The 23,755-nt window shown below is 50.8% G+C and overlaps 1 protein-coding gene across 1 annotated transcript in view; it reads left to right on the top strand.

Moving 5' to 3' along the window:
• hectd4 (HECT domain E3 ubiquitin protein ligase 4) overlaps window positions 1–23,755 on the top strand; it is a gene marked incomplete at both ends in the record, with an annotated part of 55,865 nt that overhangs the window by 13,419 nt on the left and 18,691 nt on the right. Inside the window, 34 exons of the mRNA XM_084457528.1 lie at window positions 251–375; window positions 915–1,068; window positions 1,227–1,333; window positions 1,488–1,692; window positions 2,113–2,232; window positions 2,340–2,444; window positions 2,958–3,121; window positions 4,203–4,448; window positions 4,890–5,082; window positions 5,614–5,718; window positions 5,852–5,940; window positions 6,491–6,657; window positions 7,140–7,275; window positions 7,384–7,528; window positions 7,706–7,872; window positions 8,151–8,297; window positions 8,761–8,945; window positions 9,418–9,571; window positions 10,069–10,349; window positions 16,567–16,756; window positions 16,869–16,950; window positions 17,055–17,257; window positions 17,810–17,945; window positions 18,369–18,551; window positions 18,920–19,084; window positions 19,204–19,373; window positions 19,800–19,915; window positions 20,731–20,834; window positions 20,977–21,138; window positions 21,715–21,863; window positions 22,012–22,091; window positions 22,374–22,537; window positions 22,761–22,998; window positions 23,291–23,427. Coding sequence (XP_084313654.1) covers window positions 251–375; window positions 915–1,068; window positions 1,227–1,333; window positions 1,488–1,692; window positions 2,113–2,232; window positions 2,340–2,444; window positions 2,958–3,121; window positions 4,203–4,448; window positions 4,890–5,082; window positions 5,614–5,718; window positions 5,852–5,940; window positions 6,491–6,657; window positions 7,140–7,275; window positions 7,384–7,528; window positions 7,706–7,872; window positions 8,151–8,297; window positions 8,761–8,945; window positions 9,418–9,571; window positions 10,069–10,349; window positions 16,567–16,756; window positions 16,869–16,950; window positions 17,055–17,257; window positions 17,810–17,945; window positions 18,369–18,551; window positions 18,920–19,084; window positions 19,204–19,373; window positions 19,800–19,915; window positions 20,731–20,834; window positions 20,977–21,138; window positions 21,715–21,863; window positions 22,012–22,091; window positions 22,374–22,537; window positions 22,761–22,998; window positions 23,291–23,427 — 5,274 coding nt within the window. The remainder of the gene's footprint in view (window positions 1–250; window positions 376–914; window positions 1,069–1,226; window positions 1,334–1,487; window positions 1,693–2,112; window positions 2,233–2,339; window positions 2,445–2,957; window positions 3,122–4,202; window positions 4,449–4,889; window positions 5,083–5,613; window positions 5,719–5,851; window positions 5,941–6,490; window positions 6,658–7,139; window positions 7,276–7,383; window positions 7,529–7,705; window positions 7,873–8,150; window positions 8,298–8,760; window positions 8,946–9,417; window positions 9,572–10,068; window positions 10,350–16,566; window positions 16,757–16,868; window positions 16,951–17,054; window positions 17,258–17,809; window positions 17,946–18,368; window positions 18,552–18,919; window positions 19,085–19,203; window positions 19,374–19,799; window positions 19,916–20,730; window positions 20,835–20,976; window positions 21,139–21,714; window positions 21,864–22,011; window positions 22,092–22,373; window positions 22,538–22,760; window positions 22,999–23,290; window positions 23,428–23,755) is intronic.

Here is a 23,755-nt window from a genome sequence, read left to right as displayed (position 1 = left end):
CCCCAAAATTGCTCCCAATGAGCAGGTTAGCACCTTGCATAGCAGCTACCGCCATTGGTGTGTGAGCGTGTGTGTGAATGGGTGAATGAGAGGCCATTGTAAAGCGCTTTGAGTGCCGCTAAGGTGGAAAAGCGCTATATAAGTGTAGTCCATTTACCATTTAACAGTTACTGGACAATGTGTGCTTTGATGAAATGATAACTCAGGCACTGTTACGGAAGCGTGGTCTGTCTCTCTGTGCGGTTCCCAGGAGCTGCAGACTAGCATCCTGTCCCTGGCCACCAAGATCCTGGTGGGCTGCGACGAGGTCCTGGAGACCCTTCAACAGGTCACCACCGGCCTCATCAACAGCGGCATCACCGACCGGGAGACCAGGTGTGACCCCTCGACCCGTCGCCCCGTGTGCATTTGACCTTTATGACCTTTAGGACTCTTAAAGGCGCACTGTGTAGAATGTAGTGGTGTGTAGCGCAGCGGACTTGGCAGAAATGGAATGTAATATTCATAAAAAGCAGTGTATAATCCCATGAAAATGATCATTGCTGTGTTGTTTTCGCTCAGAATGAGCCCTTTATATCTACATAGCGAGTGGGTCCTCTTCTGTGGAGGCTGCCATGTTGCGCTGCCACGTTTCTACAGTAGCCCAGAAGGGACAAACGGCTCTAGAGAGGACACGTTTTCTGGAATTAGCTACTGGCACCTTACAAGCCCGCACAGGCCACCGTAGCTAGGAGAGGTGGTGGTGGGGGGGGGGGGGGTATTCCGTTGGTAGCAGTCTGCAACCTCACTGCTAGATGCCACTACATTCTACACAGTGCACCTTTAACACCTCACTGCTAGATGCCACTACATTCTACACACTGCACCTTTAACACAAGCTGGTAATCATCCTTCTGCTGTTTTCTGTCCCCCAGGCTGAAAGGCTTGGAGCAGGTGACCAAGGCCACTATGCTGGGGCACTTACTGCCCGTGCTGCTCACCTCCCTGATGCACCCCAACCTGCAGACCCTCACCCTGGCCGACGCCCTCATGCCCCAGCTGGTCCAGCTGGTCCTCTACACCAGCCAGGTGGGGGCGCTGTCTCAGTTTAGCATCGCTTAACGATGAGGAATTGATTTCTAACTGATTGATTTGTGATTTGTAAATAAGTGAACGCTGATAGTTGATGAGGACGATTGCAGCGAGTTACATATTTTACACATGGTTAACTCCTGATCATTTCCCAGACTGCTCTGCTTCTGAAGACCCAATCTCCCCTCTTCACCGAGGGGTCGCCACTAGGGGCCGGATCCCTGGGTCAGGGGTCAAAGTCCTCTGCTGCTTCTGACGACAGGTGAGGCCTAGTTCATAGTGTGTAAAAGGCTCTGAGTATAAACTAGGCTTAAGGATGTCCCAGAATCCACTATGTTTCTGTCGCAGCGGCGGCCTGAGGCTCGTTCTCATGACCTCTCTCTGACCTTTCACCTCTTCCTCCGGTCTCCGCCCAGCTTCCGGATCCTTGACGAGCGGGAGGAGCCCGGCTTCCTCACGGGGCTGAAGATCCCTGCCCCGTGGGCTGCTGGGAAGACGGTGGAGACGGTCCACCCTGTGCGAGACAACTATAAGTTCAAGGAGACGGTCCACATCCCCGGGGCTCGCTGCCTGTACCTGCGCTTCGACTCCCGCTGCTCCTCCCAGTACGACTACGACAAGGTAGCAACCCCCCCCCCCCCCCCCTCACCCATTCAGTGCCTTTGACAAATCAAATCAAACTTTATTTGTATAGCGCATTTCATACACAGAGGCAACACAATGCGCTTTACAGAGAGCAATGGGGGGGGGGGGGCATAGGTCCCACCCCTACATATTCCAGAGGGAATAATGATCATGTGGTGCAGAAAGTCCCTGTGAAGAGCTCAATCAATCAATCAATCAATCAAAGCTTTATTTGTATAGCGCATTTCATACCCAGAGGCAACACAATGCGCTTTACAGAGAACAAGGGAGGTGGGCAGACGTCCCACCCCTACATATTCCAGAGGGAAGCAAAAAAACAGTAATCACCCGGGGGCCAGAAAAGTGAGCTGTAAAAATTCTTCCCTGTGCTGTGGTATTTTGTCTCCGATGTCCCAGTTGGTGATCTACGCCGGGCCCAACACCAACAGCCGCAAGGTGACCGAGTACGGCGGGAACACCCTGGGCTACGGCAGTCGCAGTGTCCTGGGGACGGGGTGGCCCAAAGACCTGGTCAAGGTGAGAGGGCCCCGCTCGAGTGTTTCGGCGCCGACGCCGCAGTTCACGCTCTCAAAGCAACCGGACGTTCATGCCCAAAGAGTAACTCTCTCCGCTCTGCGGTCCAGGTCGAAGGTGACACGGTGACGTTCTCGTTCGAGATGAGAAGCGGACGGGAGCACAACACCCCCGACAAAGCCATGTGGGGCTTCTCCTGCACAGTCAGAGCTCAGGTAGGTCCGCTAGACACACACACACTCTTCAAAACACTGTCACACACACATTGTGAATGCTAAGATTTAATTTGGATATCTAGAAATGAATAAAGAGTTAAAAGTTTTGCCGAGGTTCGATCCGACAGTTCAAAGACTGGTTCTTTATTCCAAAAATACATACAGTTGCAACTGGGCTCTTGAATGGAACACAAAAATATGGATTCACCCAAGAAGTGGACTCCCTCTTTTGTGCACCGCTCTTATATTCAGAGTTAGGCCCGGATATGACATTTCTAGAATCTGATTGGCTAACCCATCATTTACACGTCATCAACAATGGTGATACGTCATCAACAATGGCGAACCAACAGGGTCGAAAGTTCAACACGACACACACACACACACACACACACACACACACACACACACACACTCTCCACACATCTCCTAGTCATTTTCTGCATGATAACTCACTGATGGGCTCGCTGGCCACTGAGATGTAAATCTTCCCGTATGACTTCTCCCCTCCAGGAGTCGTCCGAGGATGTCTCCGGGGGTCTTCCCTTCCTGGCTGACCTGGCGCTGGGTCTGTCGGTGCTGGCCTGCTCCATGCTCCGCATCCTCTACAACGGCCCCGAGGTGACCAGGGAGGAGGAGGCCTGCCAAGACCTTCTCTGCTCCAAGCTGCTCCAAAGGTGACGCGGCAAAATAGCAGAATAGCACAAAGCAGGTTATTGATTGGATAGAGCGTACGCTGCAACACAGGAAGTAGTACAGTCTCACACAATGACACAGGAAGTAGTACAGTCTCACAGCGTGACACAGGAAGTAGTACAGTCTCACACCGTGACACAGGAAGGTCTCACACCGTGACACTGGAAGTAGTACAGTCTCACACCGTGACACAGGAAGTAGTACAGTCTCACACCGTGACACAGGAAGTAGTACAGTCTCACACCGTGACACAGGAAGTGGTACAGTCTAGCTGAATCCCAATCTGAGTGCGCAAACCGCACTTGCGGCCCCTCGCACTTGTGGCCTGAGGCCTGAGCACTTAATTGACGTCAGCTGGAAGGGCCAAAGGGTGCAGGGCCGTGAATTAAATGGGACAGCACTCCCAGTTTCGCTCAATGCCCCTCCCACTTCGTCTTCATTGGCTGCCGCGTTCCTCCGACGCAGAGGCTGCTCTGACGCTCCCTTCAGCTCTGCAAATTGACCGATTGACGTCTGTTTTAATTTAATAATAATTTAAAAATTAGGTTGGGTGGGATATGTTTGCAGCATGTGGATTTCAAGATAAATGTTGTGTTATCTGCAAATGTCATCATTTATGTGTGATGCACTCGGATCATGACTCGGATGCACTCAAGCACTGTCACATGAGACGCGGTGGGCTGTGGGTATTTTCTGCTCCTAAGTCCGTGAAATTGCGGACTTTCGGTAAGTGCAGTTACAGTGCGCAAAATGGCGGCGTGGCGCACTTGTGGACCTAGCAATTCCGTTTTGGAACTACCCTGAGCCCTTGTGGACTTAGCGGGAACGCGCATGTAAGGCCACAAGGTCGCGAGTGCTCTGCACTTTCGCCTAAGTGCGCGATTTGGGATTCAGCTTACAGTCTCACACCGTGACACAGGAAGTAGTACAGTCTCACGCCGTGGGCTGTAGTGGAACACAGATCACCTTTGCACCTCCGCATACGCAATAACATGACCTCGTCGGCAGGCGGCGTGTACTCGACCTCACAGCTGACCCTTCACGGCTTGGTGATTTCCTCAGGTGCCAATGGCAGGTGGAGGCGAACGGCGCCCTCTCCCCGGCTCTGACCCCCAGCCCCTCGCCCCTGCCCCTCACCATCGAGGAGGACCGGGAGTTCACCTACCCCTCCGACGTGCTCATCCCCCCGCCGGGCCTCATGCCCGGGGCCTACTTCGACCTGCCTCGCATCCGCCTGCCGCCGGGCATTATGGGCCGCGTACGAGAGGTGTCTGGCAGGGCGAGGCCGCAGTTTCGTCCCAGCATCAAGTAAGACCGCATCCTATTATAACTAGGGTTGCAAATTTCAAAGAATTTCATTAATCGCTAACTGTTAACCTTAACAAACAATAGTCGATTAATTGATAAGAACGTCCCGCGCTGGACTGCACTTTGCTCGCTTCATTTTTGTGTCTTTCTTCCGCTGTGTCGTTGAAATTTCCCACCATCCCAATTAGCCTTCACTACATGGCGTGGCGCCCTCATGTGCAGTCAGACCCTAAATCATGATTACATTTCACTCCCGTTGATAATGTAAAAAACAGTTCTGTTCCATTAACAAGCAGTTAATCGAGTCACCGAATCTTACTCGAGTATATTCTTATCGACAATTAATCGATAGTCGATTAACTGTTAATATCCCTAACTATAACCAGTCTTGACGTCATACTGTCCTCTCCCCCCCTCTCTCTCCTGTGTGTTCCCCCACAGGGAGGTGATCAGGCCGGACGTCATGGAGGAGGTGATAGTGTCGTGCGTTATAAAGCACCTGACGCTGGTGGACGCCCTGCAGTCGCTGGTCAACTTCCAGTACCGCGAGGAGCACGCCGAGGAGTACGACCTGCTGTGTAAGATCATGGCCGAGACCTACAAGAAGATCAACGCCATGGAGCGCCAGCTGCAGGTACAGCGGGGCCGTAGTGCGTTTGGTAAAAGCCCGTTTGTCCCTCATCGTGTGTGTGTGTGTGTGTGTGTGTGTGTGTGTGTGTGTGTGTGTGTGTGTGTGTGTGTGTGTGTGTGTGTGTGTGTGTGTGTGTGTGTGTGTGTGTGTGTGTGTGTGTGTGTGTGTGTGTGTGTGTGTGTGTGTGTGTGTGTGTGTGTGTGTGTGTGTGTGTGTGTGTGTGTGTGTGTGTGTGTGTGTGTGTGCGAGCGTACGGACGGACGGATGGATGTCTGACTCTGTTGTTGGTGCCCAGAGGTGTGTGTGTGTGTGTGTACGGAGGTCTGACTCTGTCGTTGGTGCCCAGAGCTGTGTGTGTGTGTGTGTGTGTGCGTGTGTGCGTGTGTGTGTGTGTGTGTGTGTGTGTGTGCGTGTGTGCGTGTGTGCGTGCGTGCGTGCGTGCGTGCGTACGTACGTGTACGGATGTCTGAATCTGTCGTTGGTGCCCAGAGCTGTGTGTGTGTACGGATGTCTGACTCTGTCTCTGACTCCCAGAGCGTGGCGGAGCTGGAGCAGAAGTGGCAGAACGAGGTGGAGGAGGCCCAGCAGGGGAAGCTGGAGAACAACGCTCCTTTCTTCCACGATTACCACTTCTTCGAGGTAGACAGCTGAACCGGTTCTCACCCGAACCGTTCTCGTCCTTCTGAGACGTCCCCTCAAACCTACAACACTTTCACAACTCACGCTAGCTTGTATGTGTGTTTGTTTGTTTGTTTGTGTGTTTGCAAACCAGAACAAAGTGAAGGAACTGGAGTTGCTGTGTTCGCTGAAGGAGGTCCCGCTGGACTGCAACGATCTGGAAAACGTCGTCCTCTCACTGAGGTAAAAACGAAGACGTAAACACCTACAGATTTTGGAAGTTAGAAATTTCCCATGCTGCAGCATTTCACCATCGGGGTATTTGGCAGGGAAATCCCATTGGAAATCTTGTGGGATTTCAGATGGGTGTTATTTCGTTTTAGTGATGCACCACCACCAGGTGGCGTATTTGAGCAGATGTAGCAGGCTGGGCTCTCAGTGCATTTCTCCTACTGTAGACTATATAGACTATATATACTATATGTAGACTGTCATCGCTGTGACAGTATTTATACTTCGGGAACTTTCATTTCATTTGAAACCGTTATTTATACTCGTAAAGCACTGAGGTTTCCCTCATTTACAGTGTTGACAAGTTCACACAGATATACAAATAACAACAGAACAAATACAATATACAATAATAATAATAATAATAATTAAAAACAATTACAGGTCGAAGTACAAATGCCAAGAGCCAAGGATTTAAATTCCTTAGACTGAAGGAAGTACCTCCCGACGGGGCCGACTTCATAATATGAATCATATCAATCCTCCCGATGATGCCCCACAGGGAGAAGTTCTTCCAGGAGGTGAACTCCATCCATGTGAAGAGCGCCGCCCCGCTGGCCAAAACCAAAGCCCTGGTGAAGAGCCTGATGAACCGCACGGAGCTGCTGCTCCACGTCACCATCGCGCCCCACTGCCGGAGCCTGACCTCTACCCCCGCCGGAACCCCTGGTAAAAACCCTGCGCCCCCCACCTCCAACCCCCCCACCACCCCACCCCACCCAGGAAACTAGGGCTGGGTTTAAAATCTGAATCAACTGATTCTGAATCGATTCATGAATCCCAAAATCGATCTTTTATTTAATGAATGAATGAATAAATGAAGGAATGAATAGTTCATTCATTCATTCAATGATTCATTCATTCATTCATTTTTGGAAATCAGTATCGATACCCAGCAGTATTGATGTGTTGCCTAACTTGGCAGTCATGTAATTAAGGTTACAGCAAAAAAAAAAAAAGGTTTTAGTAACACTAACCGAATCGATATTGAATCGAATCGAATTGAATCGTGATAATCGATTCTGAACCTTGTGAATCCGAATCGAATCGACTCTTGAAATTCGAATCGATACCCAGCCCTACAGGAAACCCGACTCTGCTTCCGAACGCAGAGCGGAGGCTGATGTTGTCGTTTCACGTTGTCCTTTCAGCCTCTAAGTCCGTGTCGGACACCAAGGGGGTGGTCCCCTCGGTCAAGCAGCCCGTCTTCCTGCGCAGCATGTCCGCGCCCTCTGACCTGGAAATGATCGCCAGCCAGGACCTGGAGTTCACGCACGCCGCCCAAAGGTTTGTCCTGACTGCGCTTCGCCGGAACGGTCGCAGGGGGCCGCGAGGTCATGGAAGGGAGTGATGATGAGTGAGCGGAGTGTATGCAACTGTACTCCTGTCCTGCAGGAGGCGCCACCACCCCACCAGTCACCGTAGCAGCTCCTTCACCCTGCTGCAGTCGCTGGCCATTGAGGACAGCCGGGACAAGCCGACCTACAGCGTGCTCCTGGGACAGCTTTTTGCCTTCATAGGGACGACACCCGATCAGACTGTAAGCACACAACTCACACACACACACACACACACACACACAAACACACACAAGCATACTGCACCGAGCACACAGTAACGCACCACCACTGTGACGTCCCTTTTCCGTTTTGACCGATGGGACATCATTTTGTCCCTCCTTGGTGACGTCCGAGTGCCTCTTGTCTCCTTCGCCCAGGTGTCCAGCAGCAGCTTCCTGTCTGCAGCCCAGACCAGGTGGAGGCGGAGCAGGACCAGGAAGCAGGCCCTGGTCCACATGAGGGAGCTGCTCACCGCCGCGGTCCGGGTGGGCGGAGTCACGCACCTGGTGGGCCCTGTTACCATGGTGCTGCAGGGAGGGCCCAGGTGAGGGCAGGAGGCTTGACCGGTCATCACAGCGCGCGTGCACAGTCCATCTGAATGAATAAGCGCCTTCTTACAAGATTAGAGCGATTTCGGACACAATGTTAAGCTTTCTTAATGTGTGTGTGTGTGTGTGTGCGTGTGTGTGTGTGCGTGTGTGTGCGCGTGTGTGTGTGTGTGCCTGCGTGCGTGCGTGTGTGCGTGTGCGTGCGTGCCTGCGTGCGCGCGCGTGCGTGTGCGTGCGTGTATGTGCGTGTGTGTGTGTATGCGTGTGTGTGCAGGATCGAGGAGCTGACCTGTGGGGGGATGGTGGAGCAGGTGCAGGAGGCCTTTGGAGAGACCATGACGTCTGTGGTCTCACTATGTGCTCGCTACCCCATCGCGTGCTCCAACAGCATCGGCATGCTCTGCACAATCCCCTACACCAGGCAAGACCAACCTCTCTCCTGGAGCTGAACGACAACATTCGTCATTACACATTACATTACATTACAGTCATTTAGCAGACGCTTTTATCCAAAGCGACTAACAATAATTGCATTTAACGTAGGAAAAGCCAATGTACTACTACTTACCAGAACTCACAAGTGCATCTTCTCTCTACAACAAGTGACTAAGAGCATCTTCTAGTGCTGAAGGCAAAGTGCAAGAATAGCAATCTTAAATACAATAGGTGCTTAAGAGGGTGGATGGTTGTAGTACTTCTTGAAGAGATGAGTTTTGAGCCTGCGACGAAAGATGGGCAGCGACTCTGCCGTCCTGACGTCAGCGGGCAGTTCGTTCCAGACTTGGGACAGACTATGGGAGAAACGTGATCTGTCAGGTTAATCCTGACGACCACACCCAGACCGGCTCCTCTAACCCCCCCCATGTCTCCCTGCGTCCCCCCAGGAGTGAGGAGCAGTGCCTGGTACGGAGCGGCCTGGTCCAGCTCATGGACCGACTCTGCAGCCTCAGCGGCCAGAGGGACTGCAGCTCCAACGAGAAGCAGACCAAGAAGCAGAAGGTGGCCACCATGGCCTGGGCCGCCTTCCAGGTGCTGGCCAACCGCTGCATCGAGTGGGAGAAGGTGGAAGGTATGCAGGTTCACAGAGGGGGGGTTGTGTTTTAGGTGGGTGGAAGGGTAGAATAGTTTTTAGGAAGGCTATTAATAGCTAATAGTTTAGAATAGATTACTCACATAAGCGGGAACATGATCGGTTATGTTGATGTTGTTCTGATACCGTTTAGGCTTTGAAGATTATGTCATAAATCAGATCAATCGTCATATATTTCTCTTCTCCAAAACACATATTTTGTAGGTCTTAATACCAGAGTGAAGGCAAGACGCAGGAGAATTGCTCGAGGTAAAAGTTAGGCAAGTTTCGAACATGTGGAGATGAGTGAGGTATTCCGACCGCGGACATTGATTGAGTGCTATTAACTTGAGCTTAACGGTTTCATTGCATTCCAGAACTAGGTTTCGCCACAAATGACGCCAATTACTCATGGCAGTCTGCAGGATTGATACTGATCCTGACTGCTACGGTGACCTCTCCTTTCCCCCAGGCGGCTCGACAGACGCAGTGCATTCTGGGCTGGCGCGGCAGGTGTCCAGCCTTCTGACCAATCACCTGGCGCGAGCCACGGAGTGCTGTGGGAATCAGGCCGCAGGCAACGACGCCCTACAGGACGTTCTCAGTCTGCTCAACGACCTTTCCAGGTAAAAAAACACGACCTTTCCAGGTAAAAAAACAACACGCTAGGCATACTGAAGGGCAGCGAATCCCCAGCCTGACTGTTTGTCTACTCCATTTTTTGTCTGCTGAATGTTTGTTCTGAATGTCTTTTTCTTTTTCTGTTTTGTTTTTTGTTTTATTTTTTTTTATATTTTTTATATATATATATATATTTTTTTAATTTTTATTATTTTTATTATTTTATTTATTTATTTATTTATTTATTTATTTTATTTTTTTTGGTGCCGTTTTATTTTCAGTAATTTATTTTACTTATGATTACGTACCAATGATTTGGAGGTGACATGGATTTTATAAGCCCTTTGGGGTTTTCTAGATGTTCACCTGCACATCTCTTAACTTTCTGTTGTTATCGTTGTTATACAAAAGTACAAATAAATAAATCTAAATCTTTGTTATAGAAAGCGATCATGACCGTAGTCAGATTCACCGTGTTGTTTTAATCGGCCTGCTTGTCCAGGAGCCACATCGGGAAGGCCATCCTGAGCCAGCCGGCCTGCGTTTCCAAGCTCCTGTCACTGCTGCTGGACCAGCGTCCGTCCCCCAAGCTGGTGCTGATCATCCTGCAGCTGTGCCGCGCCGCCCTGCCCCTCATGAGCGTGGAGGACTGCGGCAACGTGGCGCTGCCCTCCTGGAGCTACTCCATCAACGCGCTGGACGCAGAGCAGCAGGACGCCAGCGACCCCGCCTCCCGCATCGCCGCCCTGCTGCTGGCCAAGCTGGCCGACTACGTAGTGCCAGGTAGGATCTCCCTAGTCTCTCCAGACTCTCCCTAGTCTCTCCAGACTCCCTCTAGTCTCTCTCCAGACTCCCCCTAGTCTCTCCAGACTCCCTCTAGTCTCTCCAGACTCCCCCTAGTCTCTCTCCAGACTCCCCCTAGTCTCTCTTGTTATGGAAATTACTGTTCTAGTAAAAATGATTTACCAAGATTCGCTCAAAAGGTTAAGTCTGATTTATTGTGAAACACAATACTTGCGCAAGGACTTCCTGCAAAACACAGCAAGGGTGGTTAAGTCAGAGAAGTGAAGTCAGTCACTTCTGGCTGTGGCTTATGTACAGTCCAAACAAAGGTACAGTGTTTCCAGGATGTGATTGGCTACTGCATTGTACATGAATGGCAGGCGTGGCCAAGAGTAAAGACATGTGACATGAGAAAACAAAGAAAACAAAAGGTCTGAATCAGGGCAGGAAGGACAAGGTGTGGCCTTTCTGACTTGGACAAAAGAGCGAGGCAGAGCTATGCAGAGTGTGTTTACAATTACAAAAGGGGGGAGAGTTGGTGTTTTACATTAGACTGAAACTGGGGTTTTGCAGGGGACTTGGGGGGAGGTGATAAATTACAAAGACAAAGGCTTAAGGTGTTTGGATGTAAATTCCTGGACAATCCCTCATTTGTGCCTGAACAGGCACACAAAAATAAAATATAAAATCCAAACACAGCAGCTATGCTATACATGTGGAAAGGAAATAATCTCTCAACTAGGTGGAAACTTTAATTATTTCCTCTCAACGTGCAAAATCACACACCTAAAACCCCTTGCTTCAGAAATTTGACAGGAAACAAGATAAAAAAATGACATGATTATATACTATTTATAGTCTAAGAGTGGACAACCATTCACCAAAAAACAAACTTGATTTAACAAGGCAAAAAAAAGATAAAATGGTTACCAGTGTAAGAGGGGCAAAAAACCTCTTGGTCAATTTAGAGGAAAAACCCAAACTTATTTATCAACTCATGTTTCAATCATTGCAACTCTTGTAAACAAATATGATATTTTTCAGATTATTTCAAAGTTCATTCACTCTTGTGAGGAGGTGACCGGCAAGGTCAGTCTCCGATTGCTCATCAGAGGAGGGGAGAGTGTGGCGGTGACTGTCAAGGTCACTCTTGTTCACAGTGTATCCCAACAGTCATTTAGGTGGCACTTCTCTTTTGGGCAATAGAATGTCATTGGGGAATGCAAGGCGTCTTCTCTTCTAGATCGCAACTTCGATGTCACGTTGCTTGAAATCAGTTATGTTCAATGTTAGTGTGTGCAGGTGTGTGTGCGTGTGTGGTGCATCTTGTGAGGAGGTGACCAGCAAGGTCATTTTTCCTCCGATTCCTCGTCAGAGGAGAGGACAGTGTGATGGCCCATGGTTTTGGCCTCTGAGCCCTCTGGTTCAGCTGCATTCTGATCTCCTGGTGTTTGCGATCCCCTGGTGGACCGTCCTCTGCTACTTTTGACAGCTATTCCACACAGGCCAGAATGCCATGGTCCTGATTGTTCCATCTTTGACGGGTAGGTTCACCCCGCTACATCTCTTTGACGGGTAGGTTCACCCCGCTACATCTCTTTGACGGGTAGGTTCACCCCGCTACATCTCTTTGACGGGTAGGTTCACCCCGCTACATCTCTTTGACGGGTAGGTTCACCCCGCTACATCTCTTCTCTTCCATGTTTTCTGGCCTGTTCTCAGGCTGCTCATCTGCTCCTTGGTTTGGGACGCAACGGCGTCGAAGTTCTCTCAGCTATTCTGGCGGCCGTCTGCGTGGGGACGGCCCCAGGTCGCGGATCAGGACCCAACCCCCAGGAGAGATGTGATGCAGGAACCCCTCCTTAGCCTCAGGAAATGGCGGTCCTCACTCTGTTGGAGACATCTGTTAACATCCTCCGCCACCCCTGTTTTTGAAACATGATCTGGCCCGTGGGCTAGTTTGAAAGCATAATGAAAACATGAACGAGGTAGTACAGGTTTGTCATTAGGCCCTAGATACAGGTTAGTTTGGTGGTGGAAATGTGCACTTAGTCCTTCATTTCTTTTTCTCCGCAGGTGGAGCAGATGCTTGTAGGTCAGAAATGTAGGCTCTTGAACTGAACCCGGTCCATCCCTGTACTGCTCCACGTAGGGCTGGCCCGGGTCGTGCTGCTGGAGGGCTCACCTCGGCGCTCCCGCCTCCAGGACAGGCTGATGAAGTGCTCCGTCTGTGGATCCACAGATGAGAGAGACAAACAGAGACAAAACAGAAGAGCAAAAGAGAGTCCTCTGGTCTGGTCTCCCTGTTCCCTTCTTTGGTCAGGAACGGTTATTCAACAGTCTGTAGGAGATACTCAGAAACATGGTTAAGCGCAAGCTCCTGCTTTGGGGAAAAAAATGTTGTTATTCTGTCAGGAAAACTTAAACAGGGTGACTGTTCAAGTGTCATTTAGAGCCAGTCTGCAGTAGCCTACAGTGACATCAGGGGCAGCGTTAGAATGACTTCAATACGCCCAGTCCCCAGTCATGATCAAGGCAATTGGGTTTGGCTCTAGCATTTCTCTCACGATTTTATGAAAATAAAATAACCATATTCTCGCCTCAACAAAACAACACCCCCTAAGGGTGAAAGCAAAAATTTCCTGAAGTCAGGATAAAAATAGAGATGAGGCAAAGAAAATGACACTAAAATGAACTGGCTTCATTTACAATTAACTAATCAAAAAACTCCCTCTCTTCAATGTGATCACGAAGACGCTCCGCATAGCGGAAATGATCAACAACTTCTTCGAGAGAAGTCGATTCCCAGGTGTGGCACATCAACCTAACTTGGTCGGACAAAGAGGAGAGAGAGTTATTCATCAATTGTTGTTTCAAAATCTTTTTATAATCGGCGTTCGCTTTGTCCATGCCACTGTGTGCGGCGAAAACTGATTCTAGTCGTTCCCAAAATTTCTCGAACTGTTGATCGGAATTTTGTTTGCAATATGTGATACGGTCCCAATCCATCTTTTTAGGGAATCGAGTTTTGATTCTGTTCAACAGCGCAGTGTTTTGGTCAGAAAAATCGGCATGATTAAAAGGCAATGTAATGTCAAACGGATGTTTCACATCCACCCATTTTAGCCCAAGGCACTGTCTCATGATCATGGCGATTTCCTCTGCGTGAGGCTCATACATACGAACTAAACTGTTAAAAAGATTTTCAAACTCGTCAATGTCTTTGGTTGGATCGGGCAAGGTTTTAGCTATTTCACGTAGTTCATCAGAGCGCCAGGGTCTGTAAACCGTAATCTCTGGAGTCCAGGCCGCATAACCAGCTGCATAATTTATTTGTGAAGGGCGAGGAACAGGGTTTGGGCAGCGTATCAGAGGCGCGTGTATTTGCGGTCCCTCCAGACTATCTCTAGCCATTTGCAGTTGTTCCAAATTAACCTTAGCCTCAGATATAGCTCTAGCCAAATCTTCCTTATACCTCGTAGAAAGCGGAGAAATGAGAGAAGGGGCGTGGCTAATGGCGGGAGCATGAAGATGGGGAAGAACAGCCTGGTTGGGTGTGAGCACGGAGCAACGAGTCGAGGGGGGGGGGGAATCTAATTTTAAATCAGAGTTATTCTGCTGGGGAAATGGCGGAGAGACTGTTTGCTGAATCTCCTTATCTTTCCTTCCTGACCTAAAAACCCGCTCTCGTGCTACTCTCTCCCAAATCTTAAAAACAGACCAGTCTATAGTATTAACAGGCTTTTCCCTTAACCTAGACATCTCAACCACCTCTAGCTGCTTAGAATCTTAGAATTTAACACTAAAAAATGTCAGATGTGGATGTAAGAAATCGAAAATGCTTTAGCACATAACGAAAATCTGCCAACAAACGCTCGCAGAATAATGCTTGAGCGCAACAATCTCCTCAGGCTAGACACGTTTAGCAGTAGAATTCTGTGACCTCCTCTAGCATATTTTAGTAGCCGGGGTTACAGGGACACCTAGTGGTGATCCCAAAATGTTGCATGTATGACCCGGAAGTTGTCTTTGGCAGCGCGGGGAAATTTAAAGAAACAAATCCCTAAATAACCACGACGCAGCCCAAAACCCCAAAACAGCAATGAAAGGAAACCTTATGGTTAACTCACGGCGGGAAAGAATACAATTTCGAAAGAAACAAAGACACATTAAAATTCTAATTAACTCACCCAGCAACTGGTCCTTTGTTGTCCCTCTGGCTTGGGCGGGATCACCGGGACAGTGTTTTCCTGCGTCTCCTAGGCAACCAGCTAGCCTACTGGAAATCTAGCAGTTACGATTTAACAGTGTACAAAAAATACTTTAAAATACTTTACCTGGATCCATGGCGCGCGTAACAAACATACAATCAAGAGCCGAGGCTCAAAAATGCAATCAAAAATCCCACTGAGCCGGCGAAAAATAGCGCTTAGACAAACATAAAGACAACACAACCCCGTTCGGGGACAAAAAACAGACACTCCGGAGATTAGCTGGTAATCGCACTCACTGCGAACTTCAACCCATTTGGAAATCGCACTCACTGCGAACTTCAACCCATTTGGAAATCGCACTCACTGCGAACTTCAACCCTGTGGAAATCGCACTCACTGCGAACTTCAACCCTGTGGAAATCGCACTATCTGCGAACTTCAATTCTGTGGAAATCGCACTATCTGCGAACTTCAACAGGTTCCCTTCTGTGCTAATTCTGGAACATCGAACTAAAGCAACCCAAAACGTTATCCTAGAAGTGCACTCTCACTTCTTAACTACAGCCGAGCCGACAAACAATCTAAACTGTAGTCTACATCAACTGTAAGGGAACGAGTCCCAATTCCAAAATTACACCTCTTCTGAAGAGAACCCCCGGTAGCCTAAACAAGGACGAAGTCAGAGAACAATGCAATATCACCAATCCTAAATTGCCATTGTTAAAACCAACGCCTTATCGCCACCACCTTCCCCGGGGAGTTTGCTTTCAACAATACGCCAGACCCACAACACAATCTGAAACGAAACCAAGGCAAATACCAAGCATAAAAGGATTCGTTTTTCAACGTACCGTGAGTTTAGCCGAGTGAAACCAAACGAGGCGGACTTCTCCGAACCAATGCAATAGGCGCAAAGAGAGAAGATTTTCCAGAGCTCGCTACTGCTCCGCACGTCTGGCTTCCTTCGTTGTTCACTCCAGGCGAACCTCACAGTAGCCGATCCCATCCCCGTCGCCAAATTGTTATGGAAATTACTGTTCTAGTAAAAATGATTTACCAAGATTCGCTCAAAAGGTTAAGTCTGATTTATTGTGAAACACAATACTTGCGCAAGGACTTCCTGCAAAACACAGCAAGGGTGGTTAAGTCAGAGAAGTGAAGTCAGTCACTTCTGGCTGTGGCTTATGTACAGTCCAAACAAAGGTACAGTGTTTCCAGGATGTGATTGGCTACTGCATTGTACATGAATGGCAGGCGTGGCCAAGAGTAAAGACATGTGACATGAGAAAACAAAGAAAACAAAAGGTCTGAATCAGGGCAGGAAGGACAAGGTGTGGCCTTTCTGACTTGGACAAAAGAGCGAGGCAGAGCTATGCAGAGTGTGTTTACAATTACAAAAGGGGGGAGAGTTGGTGTTTTACATTAGACTGAAACTGGGGTTTTGCAGGGGACTTGGGGGGAGGTGATAAATTACAAAGACAAAGGCTTAAGGTGTTTGGATGTAAATTCCTGGACACTCTCCAGACTCCCCCTAGTCTCTCTCCAGACTCCCCCTAGTCTCTCCAGACTCCCCCTAGTCTCTCTCCAGACTCCCCCTAGTCTCTCCAGACTCCCTCTAGTCTCTCCAGACTCCCCCTAGTCTCTCTCCAGACTCCCCCTAGTCTCTCCAGACTCCCCCTAGTCTCTCTCCAGACTCCCCCTAGTCTCTCTCCAGACTCCCCCTAGTCTCTCTCCAGACTCCCCCTAGTCTCTCCAGACTCCCCCTAGTCTCTCTCCAGACTCCCTCTAGTCTCTCTCCAGACTCCCCCTAGTCTCTCTCCAGACTCCCCCTAGTCTCTCCAGACTCCCCCTAGTCTCTCCAGACTCCCCCTAGTCTCTCCAGACTCCCCCTAGACCCTACGATCATTGGACTCTCTCTCTACCACTGAGGTCATGAGATCTGCGCCCCCCCCATTTTGGCACTCTGGTTAACCCCCCCCCACCCCCGTTGGTGTCTGTCCCAGGCTGCCAGACCCTGCTGTCCCCCAGCTCGTCCGAGCCGGACACCGGCCTGGCGCGCGCCAGCCCCAAAGGCTCCCTGAAGTCGGACAAGGAAGCCGGCGAGGAGGGCGAGGCGGTGGACGGCAAGCTGTCCATCTTCATCCACAAGAGGGAGGACCAGTCCTCTCACGAGGTGCTACAGCCGCTGCTCAGGTAAGGCTCAACCGCGTTGTCTTCCACACCTTCTCGCCTCCTTTTGGGGGGTCAATCTTTCCGGATGTTTCCTTTTGACACCGGCACTCTTCCTCCCCCCGCTGACCTGCAGCAGCTCAGAGGGACGGCCCTTCCGTCTCGGTACCGGCGCCAACATGGAGAAGGTGGTGAAGATGGACCGAGACATGACCAAGGTCAGAGCCCGTTTCAAGTGTTAGGGTCAGAACACCGATGATAACAGCAGGGCTATTCCTGTTAGGCCTGTTGACTCAACCACTCCTCCTCCTTCCCACGCCAGAGTGGCTGCTGTGAGGTCATCACCGAGGAGGCGTCCGCCGCCCTCAGGAAAGCCAATAAGTGGGCCCAGTCCGGGCTGATCGTGAGCGTGGGTCCTCCCGTGGAGGCTCTGGCACCGGAGGCCGCCGGGGGAGTCACCACCGGAGACAAGAAGAAGACCGCTCAGACGGCCGCTTGTCGAGACAGGAACTCTGAGCTAGCGAGGTAACGCTTCCCCCTCATGTCCCTCCTACAGGCCTAGCTAAACTGTAGATACTACAGTATTATACATCCTTCATTAGTTTATTGCTTCATAGGAGCTGTGTTAAAAAATGCACGTATCAAAGAAAACTATTGAATTCGACATCCTCTGAATCAGTCCAAGTAGGGTTGCAAATTTCAAGGAGTTTCATTAATCGATAACTGTTAACCTTAACAGACGATAGTCGATTAATTGATAAGAACGTCCCGCGCCAGACTGCGCTTTGGCAGTCGTTGAAATTTCCCGGCATCCCAATTAGCCTCCACTACATGGCGTGGCGCCCTCATGTGCAGTCAGACCCTAAATCATGATTACATTTCACGCAACTCCCGTTGATAACGTTTGTTCCAAAAAAAAAGTTCTGTTCCATTAACAAGCAATTAATCGAGTAACCAAATCTTACTCAAGTAAATTCTTAACGGCAATTAATCGATAGTCGATTAACTATTAACATCCCTAAGTCCAAGTGAATCAGACGCGAGGACGTTGTGTCTCTCTCTCTGTCCTCTGCTCAGGTCCGACCCCATCAGGCCCTTCATCAGCGGCCACGTCGCCAACAGCATGGCGGCCGAGGTCATCGCCCTGCTGCACAGCCTCCTCACGGCGCCCGAGTCCAACACGGCCCAGATCTGGACGAGTACCGCCGAGAAGGTAAGGGAGACCCCCCCCCCCCCCCGCCAGACCACCGCTTTGTTCACCATAACGATGCCGACGACGATATTCAGCGTGAAGAAGACGGTTTCAAGAAGACGGTTTCCCAGCACCAGGCTGTGCACCATGGGGGGTGCCCAGCCCCCCCCCCCCCCCCACCCCCCCCACCCCCCACCCCCCCCACCCAGCTGAGGGTGGCTCAGAGCCTGGACTCTAAAGCAGGCCTAAAAACCGACCGTTTAAAAAGGCCTTTCCCTGTTAAAACTGTGTTCTTTTTGTTGAGTTGTGTTTTGTTATGCTATGCTTTTAAACCCTGTAGCACTCTGAGATTTTTAAATGAAAAGTGGGTTACAAATAAAATTGATTATTCTTATTTAACAACGAGATCTGGGATCTTAACCCCGGTTGCGGTGCGTGCGTCAGGTGCTGTCGCGGGCGCTCATGTTCATCCCCCAGCTGGGCAAGTACGCCGAGAGCATCCTGGAGAACGGCAGCAGCAGCGGCAGGAAGCTGGCCAAGCTCCAGGCCATCGGCCGGCAGGCCGTGGCCGCCCTCTGCGCCCTCGGCGGCTTCAAGGAGACCATCAAGATCGGCTCCGAGGTCCAGGTGAGCACGGAGCCGGCTGACGTCGACCACGCCGCCGCTGTAAAATGCGCTAGACAGCCCCAAGTGGGACTTAGGGTTTTTCTTTTTGCCGCTGCTTTTTATTAAATTAAATAATTATTTATTCATACACTGCGCTGTAACTTTTATTCCTGTATTTTATTTTTCCTGCATTTTGTTTTAAATGTCCTTTTTTTTATATTTCGTTTTATATGACCTTTTATGTGTTGCACTTTGTCCTGATGCTTTTAATGTCTCATGTAAAGCACTTTGAATTGCCTTGTTGCTGAAATGTGCTACTGTATACAAATAATCTTGCCTTGCCTCAGTGCTGGAAGTCATGCTTCTCACGCTCCCTCTGGCGCCCCCAGGTGGTGGGTAAAGGAGTGCTGGGCAGCGTGGGCGTGGTCATGTCCATCAACGAGCAGGAGGGCATCGCCACGGTGAAGTTCCCCTCCTGCGAGTACAGGAGAGCCTGCAAGGCCTCCGACATCCTAACCGTGCCCATCTCCCGCCTCTGCACGCCACGCTCTGAGGTGAGGGGCGTCGCCGACGTCTAGCTGAACCTAAGCTCCGCCCCGGGGCTTTGATAATGGCGGCGTGGCTCTCCTCACGCGCTCCTCTCTCTCTGTGTCTCTCCGCGCGTCTCTCCCAGGCCCTGCCGCTCTACAAGCTGTCCATCACAGAGAAGGTGGTGCAGGCGGTGCAGTCCATGCTGCTGCCACAAGAGGGCAGTCTCTCCATCCACACCTCCCTCCCTGCATCCGGGGACGGCTCCAGTCCGGTCATGGCTGCCGTCCGCCTGCTGGCTGAAATCAGAACCAGGTGAATAACTACCGAGAACGGGAATATCGTCAAGTTCTAGCGCCGTCGCGCTTGCAAAGTTGAGATAAAACCGAAGTTGTGTGCACGTTGCAGTGATGTTGGCTACTGTCTTTACACCGATGCAAGCTGGGTAAAAACCAGGCCAGGTCCAGCCTGGCTTATGGCCGATGGGGGTACTCTTTTGATAGTTCTAACCACTTTGTCATGCATTTCTTTATTCTAACATCACACATACGTGTATGGCTCATTGTTTTATCGCCCCTCCCCCAAATACAAGTAAATACTAGTATTGTGATTAACTCGATGACATATTTTAACCGATTGACAGCACTAGTTTTCCGGTGTCTCTAAACGTGTATGTGTATCGTATGTGTTATTCCTTCACGCTAGTCCGTGTTAGCATGTAGCCTGTGTGTTTCTGTGCAGGGCGTGTCTGGTGATGGCTCAGCTGCTGGAGGACAGCTCGTTCTGCGAGGAGTTCATCCAGCAGTGCCCCGCCGCCGTGGAGGTGCTCAACCTCGTGGCCCAGGAGTGCAGCCCTGGTGAGCCTCTCTCTCCCAGCCTCTCTCTCCCAGCCTCTCTCTCCCAGCCTCTCTCTCCCAGCCTCTCTCTCCCAGCCTCTCTCCCAGCCTCTCTCTCCCAGCCTCTCTCTCCCAGCCCCTCTCTCCCAGCCTCTCTCTCCCAGCCCCTCTCTCCCAGCCCCTCTCTCCCAGCCCCTCTCTCCCAGCCTCTCTCCCAGCCTCTCTCCCCCAGCCTCTCTCTCCCAGCCTCTCTCTCCCAGCCTCTCTCCCAGCCCCTCTCTCCCAGCCTCTCTCTCCCAGCCTCTCTCTCCCAGCCTCTCTCTCCCAGCCTCTCTCTCCGAGCCTCTCTCTCCTAGCCTCTCTCCCAGCCTCTCTCTCCCAGCCTCTCTCTCCTAGCCTCTCTCTCCCAGCCTCTCTCTCCCAGCCTCTCTCTCCCAGCCTCTCTCTCCCAGCCTCTCTCTCCCAGCCTCTCTCTCCCAGCCTCTCTCCCAGCCTCTCTCTTCTAGCCTCTCTCTCCCAGCCTCTCTCTCCCAGCCTCTCTCCCAGCCTCTCTCCCAGCCTCTCCCAGTGGCGTAGGCCACTCTGCCTCTCTAATAATAATAATAAATTACATTGATATAGCGCCTTTTTGAAATCAGTATCGATACCCAGCCCTAGTATTGATGTGTTGCATAACTTGGCAGTCATGTAATTAAGGTTCCATAAAAATAAATAAAAAGTTTTAGTAACACTAACCGAATCGATATTGAATCGAATCGAATCGTGATAATCGATTCTGAACCTTGTGAATGGGAATGGAATGGATTGTTCTTCTTGGTGTTGTGGTTGTGGTGCAGGTGAGCGCCTGGGCATGGTGGAGGCCCAGTGTGAGAGGGTCCGGATGCTCTACCGAGACTGCGCCCGCCCGCCGCCCCCTCCCCTTCAGACGGACCGGCGCCAGGTGGGTGGACCCGCGCTCCTCATCCTCACCCATCCTCTCCCGAAACCAGGCGCGGCCGTCGACTAGGGGTCGGAAGGGATTCGGAGATGCCTGTGATGTTGGAAGTCCTAACCCTCTGCCCCCCCCCCCTCCCTCCTCTCAGCCCAAGGAGATCACCTGGTGTCCATCCAGAATGTTCCCTCCGGTGCGCGCCTGCATGTTCTCCTCCCGTCTGACCTCCGTGACCTTCCAGGCCGACCCCAGCGCTGGAGGGGGGCTCCCCAGGGGAACCTTCATCTACGCCACCTCACCCGTGCCTGTTCAGGTGGGCTCCACCGTCACCGCCATCGCCACTCAGAAACTCAGAAACAAACTTAAAGTCGCACTGAAATGAAAAAAGCATTCTGTCCCATTTTGGTTCACATAATTGGTCATAGTGTTCACCTATTCAATGATGTATGCCCAAAAAAATTAAAAAATTCTACTTTTGTTGTAATCTTATATCAAAGTATATAATTTCTTACTTCCTGGAAAACGGTAGGTCACGTGCAATGATGACAACAGGTACCTTATATTTTAGGCCAATAATCTCACGACATCCACCCGTCAATCAACGGTATCCTTCGATCGAATCTGTCTAAAGTTCTTAAAACCCGCCCACTTGTCAATGTTCCAATCAAATTCCTCTAAACATATGTCCCACCCTCATAGCTTGTTTGCGTCGGAAATACGTCAAACTACGGAAGTTAGATGATCTCTCGTTTCTGTGCGACTTTAACATGATGCGTTGAATTAATCTTTTATTAAGACGTGTGATTCAAACGAAAGTAAAGCTAAAAGGGTACAACGCCAAACCGACCGTCATCCATGTTAAAGCGCTCTCTCACCCTACTCCCACAAGGCTCCTTCCTTTTACTGGGAGATCGAGGTCGTCTCCTACGGAGACTCTGAGGACGACAGCGGTCCTATCGTGTCTTTCGGATTCGCCACAGAGGCGGAGAAGAGAGACGGGGCCTGGACCAACCCCGTCGGCACCTGCCTCTTCCACAAGTACGTGTTCGCCCAGCTGGGAGACGTCCTCTCTTTCCAGGTTTCCCTCTGCCCTGTCTCTGGCTGACCTCTCCCCATCTCTCTGTCTCTTGTCCTTCGTCCTGTCCTCCTCGTCTCCGTCCTCTGTCTTTCCCGGTCCCTCTGTCAGTAACGGGAGGGCGGTGCACTATAACGGCTCCAGTCTGCTGCAGTGGAAGAGCGTGAGACTCGACGTGGCGCTACTTCCTGGTGAGACAGGAAACCGACCTCAGATCCGGGTTCACGAGACCACCTGCTTCCTGTTCTTCCATTAGACATTTTTTTCTGGCTGTTTCGGAACCAGGCTATTAAATGCATTCGTTCTGTTGTTATTTGTGTATCTGTTTGAACTCGTCAACACTGTAAACGAGGGAAACCTCAGTGCTTTACGATAAATAAAGGATTGAAATTAAATTAAATGAAATAGGGAGATTGTTGAGAGCACGCCGGAGTATCTCTTACGGCGCCCCCCTGCTCTCTTCCTGTCCACAGGGGATGTGGCTGGGATTGGCTGGGAGCGATCTGAAGGCACGCCTCCTCCCCCTGGCCAGGCCCCTAAGGGGCGGGTCTACTTCACCTACTGCGGCCAGCGGCTCAGCCCCTTCCTGGAGGACGTCGCGGGGGGCATGTGGCCTCTGGTGCATATTCAGAAGAAGGTGGGCTCCTGTCATTCTACTGTTGTTGTGGTGGTGGTGGTGGTGGTGGTGGTTGTTGTGGTGGTTGTTGTTGTTGTTGTTGTTGTGGTTGTTGTGGTTGTTGTTGTGGTTGTTGTGGTTGTTGGTTGTTGTTGTTGTTTCTACAACAGGTTGAGAAAACACCCGAAATTATAACTATAACGTGGGGGGGGGGGTCACTTTTTTATTTTTGTATTTCTTTCAGAACACCAAGATCCGCGCCAACTTCGGCTGCCGGCCGTTCGCGTACGCGGAGGGCCAGGCGCACCGCAACGCCGCCGACCTGTGCGTCGACCTGGCGGAGGAGATCAGCGCCAACTTCGAGGCCCTCCCCTTCGCCATGGCGTCCGACAGCGACAACGACGCCGGCGCAAGCGTGGCGTCCGACTCGGGCTCCCACGGGCCTCCCTGCCGGATCGCCGCCGTCGCGGTGGCCCAGCAACGTATGTATCTATTTCTAGAACCTTCCATCCACTCTTAACCATCGCTGAGAGAAGAAGGGGCCTCTCACAGCCTACAGCTGCTTCCCTTTATGTCTCTCAGTCTCTAGTGTTGTGTTGTCGTAGTTGTGTGTTGTTATTCACTCCTCTGTCGTGTATTTCCCGTACGGTTAACGCTCTCCCTCCCCGCTGTGTGTGTGGGTCTGTGTGTGGTGTGTGTGTGGGTCTGTGTGTGTCCCAGTTGGTAACGTTTGTAAGAACTGGCTTTGTTGTTTGTCCTCCCCTGTCGGGACAGAGTACAACAGCGACTCATCCTGCCACTACAAGGTGGAGCTGAGCTACGAGACCCTGGTCACCTCGGGGCCCGACCCCCACCCCCCGCCCATCGCCGACGACGAGAGCGACGACGAAGACGACGACGACGTCCCCAGGGTGAGCGCAGGGTTCAGCTCGGGGGTTTGAGGTCCTACTATCCCCCTCCTCTCCTCTCTCTCCCCCCCTTAGGTTGAGCGATTAGGGAGAGAGAGGAGCCTTGAGAACTTTTTATGTTTTATGTTTGTTTACTATCTGTTGTTTCGAAATGTGTGAAATGTACGATGACGGACTCTTTTGCTGCAAAACAAATCTACCTACGCGTATAAATAAAGTCACCTGAACCTGAACCTACTATGGAACTTTACAAACACCAAATGGACTTTTTTTTTTTCCGTATATGTTTAGTGTTCTGTGTTGGTTCTCTGTTGGTTCTCTGTTGGTTCTC

The sequence above is a fragment of the Borostomias antarcticus genome (assembly GCF_949987555.1).
Source record: "Borostomias antarcticus genome assembly, chromosome: 23".
NCBI classification, from domain to species: domain Eukaryota; kingdom Metazoa; phylum Chordata; class Actinopteri; order Stomiiformes; family Stomiidae; genus Borostomias; species Borostomias antarcticus.
The sequence above is the reverse complement of the archived record's forward strand: the minus strand, read 5'-3'. Positions and strand labels throughout refer to the sequence as shown.